The sequence below is a fragment of the Galeopterus variegatus genome, unplaced genomic scaffold (assembly GCF_000696425.1).
Source record: "Galeopterus variegatus unplaced genomic scaffold, G_variegatus-3.0.2 Scaffold1097, whole genome shotgun sequence".
Lineage (NCBI taxonomy): Eukaryota > Metazoa > Chordata > Mammalia > Dermoptera > Cynocephalidae > Galeopterus > Galeopterus variegatus.
In genome coordinates, this window is record NW_007727208.1 from 490,111 (window position 1) to 506,032 (window position 15,922).

Consider the following 15,922-nt stretch of genomic DNA (forward strand, 5'->3'; position numbering starts at 1 on the left):
ATAGACAGGTTTTAAACACATGCTAATTTCCGAAGTTGGAACTAATCATAAACCACTGTTCATAGGAAAGCCAGTCTGAAATATCCTAGAATCTCTGGCATCTGTAAAACACACACTTCTAAGACGGTGAAACAGTCCGTCTGAAAGCCATCTATCTGTGATTCTGCAGAAGTATTTCTAAAGAACTAGCTATATCTAGTATTAAGATAATTCTTAAATAAGGATTGGTTGTTACATTAAATATCAATGTGGAAAAATCTTTGAAAGCATCATTAAAACAATTCTAAAGTTTTTAAATTAATTTTTTTCCAGAAAGTGTTAGTTATATACTTGCCAACCAGAATTAGATGCAATTCTCCTAATAACAGTACCATGTTTATTTTTATAGGCTTATTTTTCCTTCTTATATTATAAAGGTAAAACTCAGCTTTGCTTAAATCTAGAGAAAATAAAATATTTATGGTCCACACAAACATGTGTAATCATACATTATGTAAAAATCTGGCAAAGAAAAAACTGAAAGCGATTTGAAGCATACCATCTCATTGACCCATTAGGAAATTTATGGATGGGCCCTGTTAGTTGTGGAAAAAGCTTTCTTTTTGTTTTGGCTCTGGGAGGCCTTTTAGTGGAGTCTAAGAATCTCTGCAAATCAACATTCTTCTCTTTCTATGGCAACACAAATCTCTGCCTCAGCAACAAAACAACATCTTACTACACAAAGCAAAAAGCACAAAATAGCCTAAATATATAACAATACCTACATTTTTTTAAAAAATGGAAAAGGAAAACTGCTTTGAAATCTAGCCCTTCAGAACTTGAAATGCAAAACCGTAGCCATGTGATAGGCCAGTTAAGGTTAAACCAGGGCCCATTAAAATAGAAATGGTGAAAGGAATCCTGACTTATGCATGGATGATAATGCCCAAACTTCCTGGCTGCGTTCCTCAGAATTCAAAGTATCACTGGGAGTCCACTCATTTTAAAGTGCTGTAGATGTTATAGAAGTAAGCAGTTAAGGGAAAGTAATTCGGTCTTTAAGTTCAATCCAAGCTGTCAAGGAAATGGGAGTGCATAGAGTCCAGAGAGCAGTACTGGGGAGAAGGGCGTTGAGGGATTGTAGCACATATCAACAGAGCAACATTTTTTGAAACAAGGATCATGGATTAAAAAAAAATTCAAATAATCTCAAAGACACAGAAGCAAACATTACTGGAATTGTGTGAGTTCAGTATATGATTGGCAACAGTTTTGTTCTTTGCACTAAAAACAGTGACTAGAAAGCAGCGGTTTAGTATAGAAACAAGACAGATATAGAAAACAATGCACATTACACCTTTATTTGTACAGTGGAGAACGTGATTATGTCATTTGGATTTTGGAGACCCCCCACACAGATAAAAACAAAGTACATTATCCAAGACTAAGGATAGGATTTTCGTGCTGATCTTATTTCCTAGCGCATCATCAGTCACTTCATTGCAAGGATATCTCCAGCCCTGCTTTACTGCCAGGTCACAGCAAAGAGAACTAAGGAAGAGCTAGCCCACAGAGAGAGGGTGGCCAGGATGTTTGCCACAAGGTGGGGGTGTTTTGACCCTACCCTGTGGGAACCGCTGAGCCCTCTGACAGGTGAGCTGCAGGATCTCCTAGACGTCCCTGGGCTACGAGGAGGCTTACCCAGGATAAACATCTCGCTTTTTAAATCAGCCTAGAAAATCCATAAGAAGTTAGTTAGTTCTCGTCTTCATTGAACAGTCTTCGGGAGGAGTTTTCTTGTTTTGTTTTTTCCATGCACACACAACATGCCTTACTCCGGAATAATAGCAGAGCAGGAAGGGTTAACAGCCTGCAGACAGCTCCTCTGGTGGCTCCATATAGTTTCCACACCACACTCATCAGCTGCTGTTTTAATTTGGGACTCACAGGCATAGCAGAGAAATAACTTATAGAGGGAAGTTGGCATAGAGAGGATGTTTGAATGCAATACAGATGGCTAAGAACGCATATCAGAAAAATTACCTCTTTAATAAAATGGTTAACAATTGAGTTCAAGTTACTCTCAAATCTGACCTGTGCTTATTGAATAGATGCAAGGTAAGACAGAGGAAAATTTGCCTTAATATCTATCATGTTTCATGGAAAGTGTCAAACATTTGTCAGAGGCAGATTTTTTTTACAAAACACATAAGAAGAAAATAAGGCTTTTGGGGGAAAAATGGTGAAATATAATTAAATACTGAATATTGCCCTAAGTACAATCTTGATTGTTTTGATATTCTTTCAAAGTGAGATCTTGAATATGACAGCAAATAAGCTAACTTCCTTGTGTGTATGTTTTATTTTCTTTCCAATAGTGGACAAAATGATCTGACTTAAGAGAACTTTAGGAGAACTAAAAGATTTTTAAATAAAAGCATGTAGTTTTCTCAACTCTCATTCAGGAAAATTTTTATAATCACTAGTAATGATTGGCCTCAAATCCCCACTTGCTTGGGATGAAATGTGTTTGGCATGTCTGCTTGGGGGTGGTGGTAGAGAATGCTTGATGTTCTCCAATATCCATTCTCTTTGTCCTCGTGAGGAAACACGGGATGTTAGGGAGGCACATGCACATTCTGAATAAAGACTACATTTTCTCCCTTCCTTGTATCTAGATGTGCTCACGCGTTAGGTTCTTGTGGAAGGGGTATATGCAATTTCTGGCAAGTGGCCTTCCTTCAAGGGAGAAGGCGTACCCTCCCTTCCTCTTTTCTCCTTCCCACTGGCTAGAATAAGGAAAGAACTGCTGGAGCTGCCATCTTGGGGACCACATGGTGGAAACTTCTCGTTGAGGATGGTGATGTGCTACAATAAAATGGAATCTTCTGGGTTCTCTGATGAGTGTGGAGCCTCCATACTAGTCCTGGATGTCCTGCATTTATGCATAAGAAAAATGTATTGCTACTTTGTTTGAGCTGTAATTATTTTGAGTTTTCTGGAACTGCAGTTATGGCACCCTTGACTACTACAGGGGTCTATACGTATCAAGGTTCATAGAGAAAAAACAAACAATTAGCTGTTGGAATGATGTTGACAATCACAGCTAGAAAGATCACTTGAACATACATATTAGGCTCTCACTTGAACGAGGGCCTAATTTCATGCTGGAAACTGTGCTCAAAGAAATCGCCTTCTCATGGGGTTGCTTTGGGGTGATGATACCTCCTTGCAGGACCACAAAACCTGTGTTTCTTGGAAGAAATCTGAGAGTCTTTCTCTCTCTTCGTAAAGAGCTTCTACTGCAATTTCAGTCCACGTGCTATGAGTCTCTTTCAAAATATTATCATGGATGGATCTAGAAGCTCAGCTTATAAAGGAACTGAGACATAATAATTTTTATTATGAAAGACCATTATTTTAAAAACAGATGTTCAAAAGACTAGGGAAAATATTGGATTCAGATTTATACATCAAATTCATAACATAAATCTTTCAGTCTTCTGTAATCTGTAAAGTGGTAGTAAATTTTACTTTTATGAAACATTTTGAATTGCATACAGCAGATTTTCATTTTCTTAGAAAATATTCTAATATAATAAAATTGCATTGAATTAACATGGGTTAATTAAACAATGGTTGATAGGGGTTGATGAAAATGTTACTGTAATGATTTCATGCCTACTATACCATACCTATTAAAACATTATTGAAATTTTATTTTCTCTTTGCTTTTAGTGCTAGGTTACTTTCTTTCTTTATCATGAGCATAATTTCCAACATTCTTGAAGTGGAAGAAATACAAAGCCTTCTTAAAGGACTCAAATCAACTCTGTTACTGTGTCAGATGTGTGTTAAATTATAACAGTGGCCAAAAATTTGGAGTTGATTAAATTTCTCTTTATATTTACAAGCAGAAATTACTTCAGTCAACTTATATTCTTTCTAATACTAGGCATAGATTTATAAGGTCTTAAAGAAAGTCAGTGAAATCAACATTTGCTCCCAAATATGAGATAAAATAGAAAAAAATTCACTTTGTTTTTCTGGAGTTAGTTATTTTATGTAGTTATTGAAGTATTCTTTTAAAACGTAGTTACGGTGAACATCTCTATTCTCTCATAGCATTCTGTAAACAACTGAAACCTAATGTATGAGATGAGCTTGGTTCCTGCAGGAAAATAAACCTTTTCAAATCCTGCTTCTGTCCTTGATACTACAATGGTAAGTCCTCCACCTCTCTAAATTGTAGAACTCAGATTCTAAAGTTACTTTTCCACTTACTGATTAAACTTAAAGGCTGAAGTAAGAAAAGGCAAGGAATAAATGCTTTGGCATTAAAAATAAAACCAGAGAAAAAAGGGGGAAAGGGCAAATTCTTAGCCTTAGACATTATATAAAGTGGCATTATTTTAAAAACTTTCTAATTATTTTCTGTCAGCGAAAATAAAAATTCAAAGAGCAAAGAGCAATTAGTTTTTAAAGGATCCCATTTTTTCCCCAAAAGTTCCTTTCACACCTAAGATGAATTCACATAAATGGACTATTTTGGTGAATGGATTTGGTGATAGGATTTTGAAGATTATGTAAATGGCACTTTTCAGCACTTTGGTGCTTCCCAATATAGAAGCTAGGCTGAGTCAGAGCCTTCAGTTTTTACTTTTCTGCAGAAAAGACTGAATGTCATGATGAGGTATCTGAAGTCTATCACTTTTTGTCAAAAGGAAAAGGTTTCAGGATCATTCTAAACATACAGGCAAAACTTTCCTGTGATGGACTGATTTCATGCTATGCTTCTCATTAAATCTCTTTCTAAGGCTAGTTATTAATTTTGTTAAAACAATTTTTTTAACGGTATCTTTAGGTGGAGTTAAATACTAACAGAGCTGCCAGACTGCAAGTCTCGGAGATGGATGCTTTGTCAATGGCTACAAAAGAATCAGCCTTCCTGCATCCTCATTAATTTACTTCCCTTCTGTGGAAGAGCGAGGCTCATGACAGTCACTGCCAAAGATCACCCTGCCCTCAGGCTCTGCTGAGCCTGCTGACGGGCAGAAATGACGGGAGGCAATGAGCTCACTAAGCAGTGACAGAGGATGAGAGGCACAAAGCTGACACTTTTGAAAGTGATCGTTCTCATGCTGACCCTCACATTTTTTTTGGAAAAATCTAATGATTACTTTTTATTATGATATAAATTTTAGTTTGCTTTACTCTTCCACCTCGTTATAGCTGCTATGCAAACACATCTTTTTAAATTTTTTGGATAGAGACCATGCTCATGATGTTAAAAGTTAGCAATCAATATTTACATAATATTTAGATCTTGTAAGATGGCACAAAATCGAAATACATACATCTAATTAATGAAGTTCATTTACATACATGCAATCAAGCACACTCAAGATGCAGTTACCTTGAGTTTTGGTGAATTTATCTCCTGTTGATAAGAGTATTTAGGGAGAAGAGGAGGTGAGGTGGGCTGGGTAGGCTGAGAAAGTGTAGAAACCAGGTCAGAAACAGAGGCCAAGGGAGAAGGAAATGGAGGAGAGGAAAGCAGACAGCTGGGAAAAGGTGTAGCCGTTCGATCTCCCGGAGAAAACGACGATGGCTTAAATATTGAGCAAAGACAAGATGCGATTATGTGTGTGCATAATGAGGTTACATGCTCTTTAGAGTATCCTCCAAACTTAAATATTTTAAAGCTACCAAATACCCTGGGAAGTGACATTTATGACAGATTCTTGATTTAAAGGCACTAACTTTTTCTTTTGAATTTGACTCAGTTTAATTTTTTGGATGTGGGTGGCTGGAGACAAGAACACCTATATTCTTCAATTTTATAATCCATTTACATAATGGCTTTTTCTAAAAGTGAATTAAAAAAGTATCTAAAATGCTGCAGTGAGTGACTCTTTGCAACATGCTTGTAAAGTAGGTAAAAAACTATGTATAAATAGTCAGTTTGTTACAGAGGTGGGGCACTTACGGCCTCTATGTGCACGGTAGGCTCCAGCTGCCTAACTCACCCTGATGACATAAGCGCCATGCCTGGGGTACTGCCTGCAACAGGCAGGTGGCACTGCCTGTCAACCAGGCCATGTATTTACTTATGTCTTAAAACTGATTAAATTGAAGGGAAAATTAGTTGTTTAAATAATTGACTCAGAAACATGTTTAACTTGCTGCAGTAAGTTATCTCTGTTACTGAGTAGTGTGTTGGTTTTATACAAACGCAGGCATGGCTGGGTTCTTTGTTTGCATGACATTTTCCCTGCTGGTTGGGGAACTAGCCAAGCCTCAGATTTTTCTGGGTGCCCAAGGCTTCCTGGGCACTGACCGTTGTTTAACCCCAAGAACATCTTCTACAGGCCAAGGCACTTGACATTTGTTATTGGTGAGATCTTAATAAGAGACTATGGGGTTTAAAAAATGACTTTCATTTTTTAGGGGTTTGAAATAGATGAACCATGCAGAAAAATGACTCGCACTGTGACATAATATGAACCATTCTTTCTATTTTTTAATTTCAGTATTTGCCAATAATTTTACTCACTTTTTAAAGCACGGGATGCATATTTGAGAGAGATGAAGTGTGGTTTTTGTTTTTCTAAGGAGAGAAGTTTACAAGCTAAAATGTCAGGATATTTTCCCCCTTTGTTGATTAAAATCATTGTCCAAGGCCCTTTGTTTGCAAGTTGAATATGCAGGACCAACTCTTAAGTAGTTACCCACTAGAAGAAAATCACCTCTTCAGAAAAGTCAAGAGGGGGTGGACTGGAGTACTGTTTTTCTTTTGGCTTTCTTTTTCTTTATTTTATTTTTTGCTTTACAAAGTGCCATTACATCAAAGGTATGGTTTATAGTTTTCTCATCTTGGAATTGGTCTAATCTCTCTGTGCATTAATGTTCTCAACTCTAAAGCTGGGATAATAATACCATCCACCCACCACTGGGTTTTGAAAATTAAAGATGTAGAGTTCTTAGAATAGGGTGTGACACTCAGCAAGAGCTCAATTATTAGCTATCATTATTAATATCGGAAAATTAGAAAGACTATATGAATTACAAAGGCTTTTAAAATATGAATTTATAGTCATAAAGAAATGATGGGATAATGGAATTATATCATATATTTACATCATTTTATTAAAATATGGTGTGTTTCCATATGCTCCTCTACCCCTGACTCATGCAATGCTTATGTTTCTTTTAAGAAAACCTGCCAAAGCAGTGTCTAATTGATGTTTATTAATATGATTAATAATGTTTATTAATATGATTTACTGCACTAGCTAATTGCAGTAAGACTTTTTAATTCTCAGTAATTAAGAAAACTAAAATACCTCAATACTGGTTTCTGCTGCATTGCTGTCTTCGTTAGCGTTCCTAGGATCTGTGGGGGTGACTAATGGATATTTTAAGCAGTTAGCTTTCCCCTCTTCTTCCTCCTCTTCGATGTGCAGGTTTGGTGCCACCTCTGTACCATCATGGACATACCACAAGGTATCTTGTTCTTGAGATTCTGGCAGCCCTCCTGGGGTGCCTGACACACCCCCCTCACAGATTTCCTCATCTTCCTCTCCAATGACAGGCAGGGTTATGGGCAAGGAACCCACACTGGTGCATGCAGATGCCACAAACTTATCACCTAGGACTTCAGGCATCTTTTCAGGGTCCGAAAAGCCCCTTCTCATTTTTTTCAAATCTGCAAAATTGTTTTGAGTTGTCTTTATGGGATCCTGAAGTGGCGTCGCATCCTGAGGCTGGGCTGCAGCTGAGGTCACACTCGGGTGAGGGAAAGGTACCAGAGAGCGAGCTGATTCTGCAGGTGCAGATGCTGAAGGCAATGGGGGGAGGATGAGCTCCTCTAGGAGATTTGGTTTGGCTTGGTCAGCTGGTAAGGTTAAAGCACTAAGCTTCTCCAATTCAACCAAGAAGTTGTCCAGGAAAAGAGACAGTGTTGGGGCCAAAGGGTTTGCTGGTGGACACGTGGCTGCTGAGGACAGCCACCCCGGGGTGATTCCCTGAAGAGCTCCTGTATCTGAGCCAGGTGAAGCTTTGTGCATGGAAGGAGGGGCTGGTTCACTGGAAGCCAACTTAGATGGGAGCAGGGATTATGAAATTAAAAAAAAATAGACCAAGAAAATAATAATAATAATGCATCAAAACACAGAGACAGAGAAATGCAGGAAAGGTGTGGTAGTGAATATAAAAATAATTTTATGTTATAACTTACATAGATTTGAAGATATTTTGCTGACTTTAAATTCATCTAATCATTAGCATGTTAATTAGAAAAGTTACTTGAAAAAATGAAATTGTACTAGTTTTAGAAGAGGTCTTAAGTGTCAAATAACGAGATGAAGTCAGAGAGATTATGAGGACAGACAGTGAAACCTTAAGAGATTTAACTTAGTAGTCTACCTCTTTTAAACTACGTTTAAACTGTGATTAAAAGGTATTGCAGGTTTCCAGATATTGATTTAGTAGCATAAATGACTGAAGAAATGTTGATGTAGAATGAAAACCCAACCAATAGCTAAGCCTTTTTTATTCCCTGAATTTATTTAGTGTTCTTTCTCCCTGAAGTAATGTCCAATCTTTTGAACTTTCACAATTTTCTCACTTGTCTTGGCAAGGTGATTATAACATATGCTATAAAATGTTTTAGACCACCATACATTAACACATTTCTAAGCGAATAAGTTCTGAAAAATATTTTTCAAGAACAGAAACCCATGATCAGAACAAAACTGAACCTACATAACTTTCAAAGTAAAAAAAAAAAATCCAAAGTAAATGTTTACATAGAAAGAGAGCGATTGTATGATGCTCACAGGAGAGTGAACTTCTGCTAAGACTCCCTTTCTCCTCAGAAGCTTGACATCTCATGTAAACCTGAGGAGGAGTAATTTATGAAGCTTAATATGCTGAAGTAAAAATGTACTTCTGTATATCTTAATATTATTGATGTATTTTGGATATATTAAACAAAACAGTAAATTTAAATTTTTATGCAAATTCAGTAAAAGCAGTCCTAAAAGTTCCGCCTAGTAACATTTATCTATCCTTGCTGGACTAGAAAAAATGTTATATGCTATATATAAAAAGGCCCTAAGAGAAGTTGGTAAAATGAGCTTTGACTTTAGTTTTTTCTAGGTAGATGATTTCGGTTTGGAAAGAAAAAATCTTTAAGAAAGATTTTGGAGAGGCACTGTTTAGCTGATGGTTTAGGACAATACCTCACACATACAGCCAGCACGTGGTCCTTGGGCCTAGTGTGTAGAAGTCACAATGCATTCTCCACTTAACTTTTGACTTCTCTGTCCTAAATAGGAAGGGGACATTAGTTGAATTTATTTAGCTTTTTGTAAACAAATGAAATATGATGTCATGTCATTGGGGGGTGTAAATGGCACAAAGTGTCACAAAACTCATGTGATCTTAACACAGGATTCAGAACTGAAGACTGCTTAGTGCCTGATATAAAGTAAAACTGTGGGCCGAGCCCGTGGCGCACTCAGGAGAGTGCGGCGCTGGGAGCGCAGCGGCGCTCCCGCTGTGGGTTCGGATCCTATATAGGGATGACCTGTGCACTCACAGCACTCACTGGCTGAGCGCGGTGCGGCCGGTCTCAAAAAGGAAAAAAAAAAAAAAAAAAAAAGTAAAACTGTACATGTGGTTTGTTAACTGGGCACACAGCCACTCCTATTGAGTCCTGTAGGTGCTGAATTTTTAATGAAAATGTAAATGACCTAAATCTCATTTGACAGTCTACAGAAGTTCCCTTATTGGCTAGAGTTCTGCTTTAAGCTCTTCATTATGCAACAGAAAAGCTTTTAATAATGAGAATTTGAAAGTGTATGAAATATACATTAATTTAAGATTATTACTTTTCATTTTCACTTTCTCTCATGGAAAGAAATATGATATGGATGAGAAAAAAAGATCTTTAAATTCCATTATTGTCATTACTACCACATTGCTACTGCTATCTGCTACTCCTATTCTAGTGCCCTTACCACCATAATCACCGATATACATATTAAAAAGTTAAAAGTGCTTAGCTTTACAATGGACTTATTATACTGAAAGTCAAATTAAGTGTCCTGGGATACCCATATCACAAAACTATGTATAATACAGAAATCATACAATTATCTTATCTTTCAAAAGCATTAGAATTGGATTCTATTGTACTGAAAGCAGAAATATCAGAAATAATATCAACTTACATTTGAGCCTCCCCTAAAATAGAGGTAATATGTCCAGAAACATGATTTGAATGTGTCAAAGAGTGATTCATGAATCATTAATGAGTACCTTCCTCTGTTTGCAAATATCAGTTAGAAAATAGAATAGCCAAAATTTAGTGTGTTTTGGACATCATTATGTAGAAATACATAGTATTTCTCTTTCTGAAAATGATGGAGTGCAACATTTCTGAAAGGTTTCTTTCATTAAGCCAATGACATCATAGCATGGATTACCAATTGGGAGAAAACCATTAAATATTTCTTCCAAATTATGGTACATATGCTTTTCAACATAGTTTTTTCTAGCAGTGAGAATAAAACACTAAGTAGTTATTAGTAAAATTTGTACATTCCTCTAAATTTTGGTATTACCAAAAAAACCCCCTGAAAATACATTTAAATTGTATTCACAAAGAATATTAAAACAACATGATCTAAAATATTATATTACATTGCTAATTAGGGCATATAGAAGAATTTTTCTAAATGTTAAATGAGCTTTTTCCTCCTTTAATATTTTATTTGAAGGTATAGTTGTTTGAAATTTATCTGGTAGTTCTTTCAAGATGACTGAGTGGTGGATGAGACAATATATGAATGAAGATTCTTACTTTTTTCTTTTTCAGCAGGAACCACTGAAGGAAGAATGTTGAACTCTAAATGTTAAGCACTGGTAGTGAAGTAAACATACTTAAGATGATTCTGGAAAACTTTATAATCAATCAAACAAAATTGGGTAATACCAAACTGTTCCATTATCCAATGATACAGAATTGAGGGTAATTACCCACAACTGAAACCCAATCTTCAAGGAGGATTCGAATACATAAAATGCCTAGCTTTAGTGAGGCATTAAAAGAAAATGCCTCTCTTATAATAGCAGATTCTTACATCATTTACTTATGTAAAATCCTTCTTAAGACTCATTTTTAAGGAGTAGTTTAGGTCACTGGGAACACTGTCTTGAGAGGATCTTGCATTGGACCATGAACGGACTTCATATTTTAATAATGTTTGATATGTTGATTTTATTTTGCTAGCCCTAGATGGTTTATTTTTCTATGTCTCAGCTTCGATCTCAATTAAAATAATTAATAAATTATGCAACTTAATACATTTTTTTTCCTTTTTGTCTTTTTTTCGTGACCTGTAACGGGATCACAACCCCCGGTGTCGCACCCGCACCACGCTCAACCAGTGAGCGGACCGGTCTCCACATGGGATCCGAACCCTCGGCGGGAGCGCCCCCGTGCTCCCAAGCACCACACTCTACTGAGTGCGCCATCGGGCCGGCCCCAATACGTTTCTAAAAAGTTGGGAATTACAATATTTTGGAAGTAATTCATTGGTAATTTGAAGTTTTACACTTTGAAGTTAATGAAAAGGAGAAAGAAATCCCTAAATGCCACCCATTAAAAGAATATATTATAATTCAACAGAAAAAAAAAATTCACATTGTGAGTAAAGAAAGTAGGATAGTCTTTTCTAATTAATCAGTTCAGGAAGGAAAGTCCCTTTTAAATTACACATCAAGAAAGATAATCCTCTTTAGTTACTGGCTCAAGTGAAACAGAACTGGCATATAATTATCCTAAAACTAATAAAATAAACGAAGACTTCTAATAACCTACAACATTTTCATTCAAACTAATAAACAAGCTGACTTACAAACCCTAATTAAAAATTTTTGCTCTAGCTCATTTTCTACATAACGTCCCCCCAACCCCCAGAGAATTATAGAATTTGGAGGTCCCAGAACCACCCTAAACATTACTAGTCTGTGCTGTGTGCAGACAAGCAGTTACCTTAAACAAATATATGTCATTGTTTAGCAAACAGTAGAAATAGTTCATTTATCATTCCCAACTGTGTAAAATAGTGGGTTAAGAGTCCTTTTGAATATTGCTAAGAAGAGATACTAGAATAGGATGCGTTGCTAGTGAATGGGTCAGTCATGAGGCCCAGAGGAGGATGGTCAAGGAAATAGCACTGCACAGATGGCTCTTGAGGGAGGCTCCCAGGCAAGAAGCATCTTTATTACTTCAACTTTTAAAAACTGAAACATAATTGATTGTACATATCTGTAGGTACGCATTGAACATCAGTACCCGTGTGCAATGCGTGATGCTCAGATCAGGGTAATTAGTATATTTGACACTATGCTATGTAATCATTTTTGTGGCCCTCTACCAATTTCTCACTAACCCCTTTCTCCTTCCCCTTTCCCACCTCGGGTGACCTCAGTTCTGTTCTCTCCTTATCTTCATTACTTTAAGAACATTCCTTGATTCCAAGACAGGGAAAAGTAAGTACTGGGTCATCTGTTTTTAAAAGATTGAATAATAAAGTGGCATAACAACATTTTGCAGTGGAATCAAGATTGTGCTTTTTCCTCCTGATGCTCCCACATGTATAACTCCTTCATATTCAGCCTGATGCACCTCTTGGAGAGGATCTGGGGCCCTGCTTCCTGGGTTAAAGCACAAAGGGAGGCTCTCAGGGAAGCTTTATGCCCCACAGAGAACCTCACCTGGAAGGACACAGAGACCAGGAGGTAACAGTGACTCTGGGTAGCCTTTAGTCCTTTGTAGAAAATGGGGAAAACACAAAAGTGTGTAAGGAAGAAGATACTCTATTTTAGTTTTGAAAATATGCATTTTTTTCAAATGCACCCAGGAAGAAAACAGCTGGTTACCTTCCTCAGTGATAGCTCCACATTTGTGTCTGCATTGAAATTATATTTGGCTATAGCTTCTCCGATTTCTCCAGGCTGGGCTGGGGGAGGTGGTCTTGCAGGCTGTGCTTTTTCAGGAGGGATGAGTTTCTAGAAAGGAAAACAGTCATTTATCTTTGCAGCTGTGATGACTTTGAAACAACCACCATCCAAGAGGAAAGGGAAAAGGACTTATTACCTCTACGTATGAGATTGGAAAAATGCCCACTCTTCCGTAGTGCTCTCCCTCATACCAATTTTGATCAATTTTCCTGAGGATATAGACAGTATCTCCTTTCTTAAATGACAGCTCCCTGGAAGAGACATGTTTAAATGACTTTTTTCTTAATATAGAGCAATTGTTCTTAAGATCAATACCTTCACTAGATTTGAATTTGTTTGGGAAATATACTTTCAATTTTGAAAAACCCATCAAGCTCAGTTAGATAAGGATTTTCCTTGCAAAGTCTTGGAATTCACTTATAACATTATAACTTTAGAAATGATTTCAAGAAGAACAAGTATAAACATGGTGTCTGATATAAATCTCAGGCAGATTAATGTGAAATTTTAAGAAGAAAACAGACTATTGCTATCTAATCATTAGTTTATAGTAGAGGCTTTGTGAAGTCTGGCAAAATGATAGATTACTTTTGCACTTATTTTTTTTTTGTCCTGAAGCTAGTTAGCTTGGTTATCCCCTTACCCAATCACTTTTCGATGTGTTAAAGCTTACAATGAGAAAAACAAATATCATGTGACCTCAGTACAGAAGTGCCAACATCAGAAAAATTTTATTTGTAGATTTTTGAATTTGGTTGACAGGTATTTAAGTAGAAGTATTTTGATAAGAAATTTATTTTGTGTAGTAGAAAAGATGTCATACTTTTATTTTTCTATGGGGCACAAAATTTACTGTCTTAAGTGCAAAGCCTTGCACAAATGCTTGCTCTCTTCTTTTGTTTTTAAAAAAATTAAAATATTTTCAAGACATTAACTTTATTTTTCCATTTTGGCTGTATCTAAAAAGATAGTAGATACATTTGGGTATTTATAATTTTAAGTTATAAAGAGTTTATTCATTTTGAATAATTCATGCCTAAATGTATCACCCTTCCTACAGCAAGTTTTCATGGCTTCATCACCCAGGTAATTATGTTGCTTCATTATTTTGCCTCCACAATTATACTTTAATGGAAGGCAATTAATTTGCATCTTTTCCCAAGAGTCTCACTTTCCTACACATCTGCCTTCCCACTCCTGAATCTTCTGCATTGTTTAGTTCAGAATTTTAAGTTGGATCATTTATTAGTGCAGAATATGTGATGGACAGAGGCTTATAGCAGATGCAGAATATTTCTCATTGATTAAAAGACTTAATTGAGAAAACTGTTAAATATTAAAAGAATTATTACACATTTAGAAGCGCTAAAATCTCGACAATGAAAGTGCATTGAATTATCAGTAACCCTCAAAACAAAGAAGCTTCACAGAGCTTTACACTCAAATACAGTATTTCCCTTTTTTATGCGAATGCCTAATCTAAAAAACAGAAAACAAAACAAAACATTTAATGTTTACAACCAAATAGTATAGTTTTTTTTGTATCATGTATGTTTCGTTTCTGGAAATGAAACTAGTTTTTTGTTTTCTTTTTTAATATACAAGGGTACTTAAAAAAGTTCATGGAAAACTTTTTGAGCTTTTTGAAGTACCTTCGTACATGTAAATTAGACAACTAATTTTTGTCTTACAAATATAAAAAGAAATCTTTTCTATTTGTATAGGTTTACATTTAAAGTTTCGAAGTTATATAGAAAAGGGAAAGTTGTCTTACTCTCCAGTTTTCAAAACTGTGTCTTTCTCATCTCAGAGCTAGAATTTCTGAGTCCCACTTTGATAAATTTGCTTTTTCTTTTTTCCATTTTTGAATAGTAGCCATTGACAACCTTTGGAATGACATTTTATCTCTTTTTCCTATTTAAAAATTGAGACATTGCTTTTGGTGAGTTACTTAGTTGTATTTTAAAAATTATTAATATTAAATTTTCTTGAATGAGGTAAAGAAAAATAGTTTTTAAAACAGATATTTATTTAAAACAGATACATGTGTTTCTTGTTCATAAAAGCACTCTCATCTACCTATTAATTGAAATCATTTAAATTATGACTGGTCTTTCCATAACTTCTAGTGCTGTTTGGGTTAGTGAGTCTTTTAAAGCTGTCCCCTGTTGTCTGTCACCCCGATTTTTGTTTCAAATATATAACTACATTGGGGATGATGAACAACTGCTCCCTATATCCCCTGAGAACAGAAGAGGAATGTGATTAAGTTGCAATATGATTAACTTATTTATAGTATAAGAGAAACGCTTTCTTCTTATTCAAATTATGAGAAGGCTTCTGTGGGTGGTTAATCCACCTCTCTGAAGGCTTGTAAAACTAGATACCATTGGTTTAGAAAAACCTAGTCACGACCTTGGTGAAAGGTGCAGGGGGTAGGGACAACCATTGACAGAGTCTGTGCTGTCTCCACGCCCACGTGCAGTGCTTGGGACAGCGAGTTTCCCGGACTCTCCGCTCAATGGCCATGAGGACGTGGCCATGGAAGAGGGTGGGGGCCTGGCACATGGAGTAAACAAAATCCAGTGATACGATCAAGACCCCAAGCACCTTTCCTCTGAATTGCATGTTATTTTCCCCTTCAAAGCTTGTATTTTATTAAGATTTCTCAGAACACCTTATGAGCCCTGGGCAAACACTCTTCCTGTATTACATGCCCTGCTATTTCTTCAGAATTTTATATATTTAAGGAAGCTTTTGATAGATTGCCATAAAGAAGAAATGAAATGGATGAAGGGTCTTTAAAAGGTTCATGGGAGAGTTCATGTTATCTTTTAATTCAACTTTTCCACCAATTTTTTGAAGTACTCTCATATGTGCTTTACATCATTATTTTATAAAACTGACA

General features: G+C 36.2%; 1 protein-coding gene across 1 annotated transcript in view; it reads right to left on the bottom strand.

Annotated features, from left to right (window-relative positions):
• SORBS2 (sorbin and SH3 domain containing 2) overlaps positions 1-15,922 on the bottom strand; it is a 224,450-nt gene that overhangs the window by 12,269 nt on the left and 196,259 nt on the right. Inside the window, exons 18-21 of the mRNA XM_008574763.1 lie at positions 13,151-13,265; positions 12,934-13,062; positions 7,326-8,078; positions 5,396-5,590 (exon numbers count right to left, since the gene is read on the bottom strand). Coding sequence (XP_008572985.1) covers positions 5,396-5,590; positions 7,326-8,078; positions 12,934-13,062; positions 13,151-13,265 — 1,192 coding nt within the window. The remainder of the gene's footprint in view (positions 1-5,395; positions 5,591-7,325; positions 8,079-12,933; positions 13,063-13,150; positions 13,266-15,922) is intronic.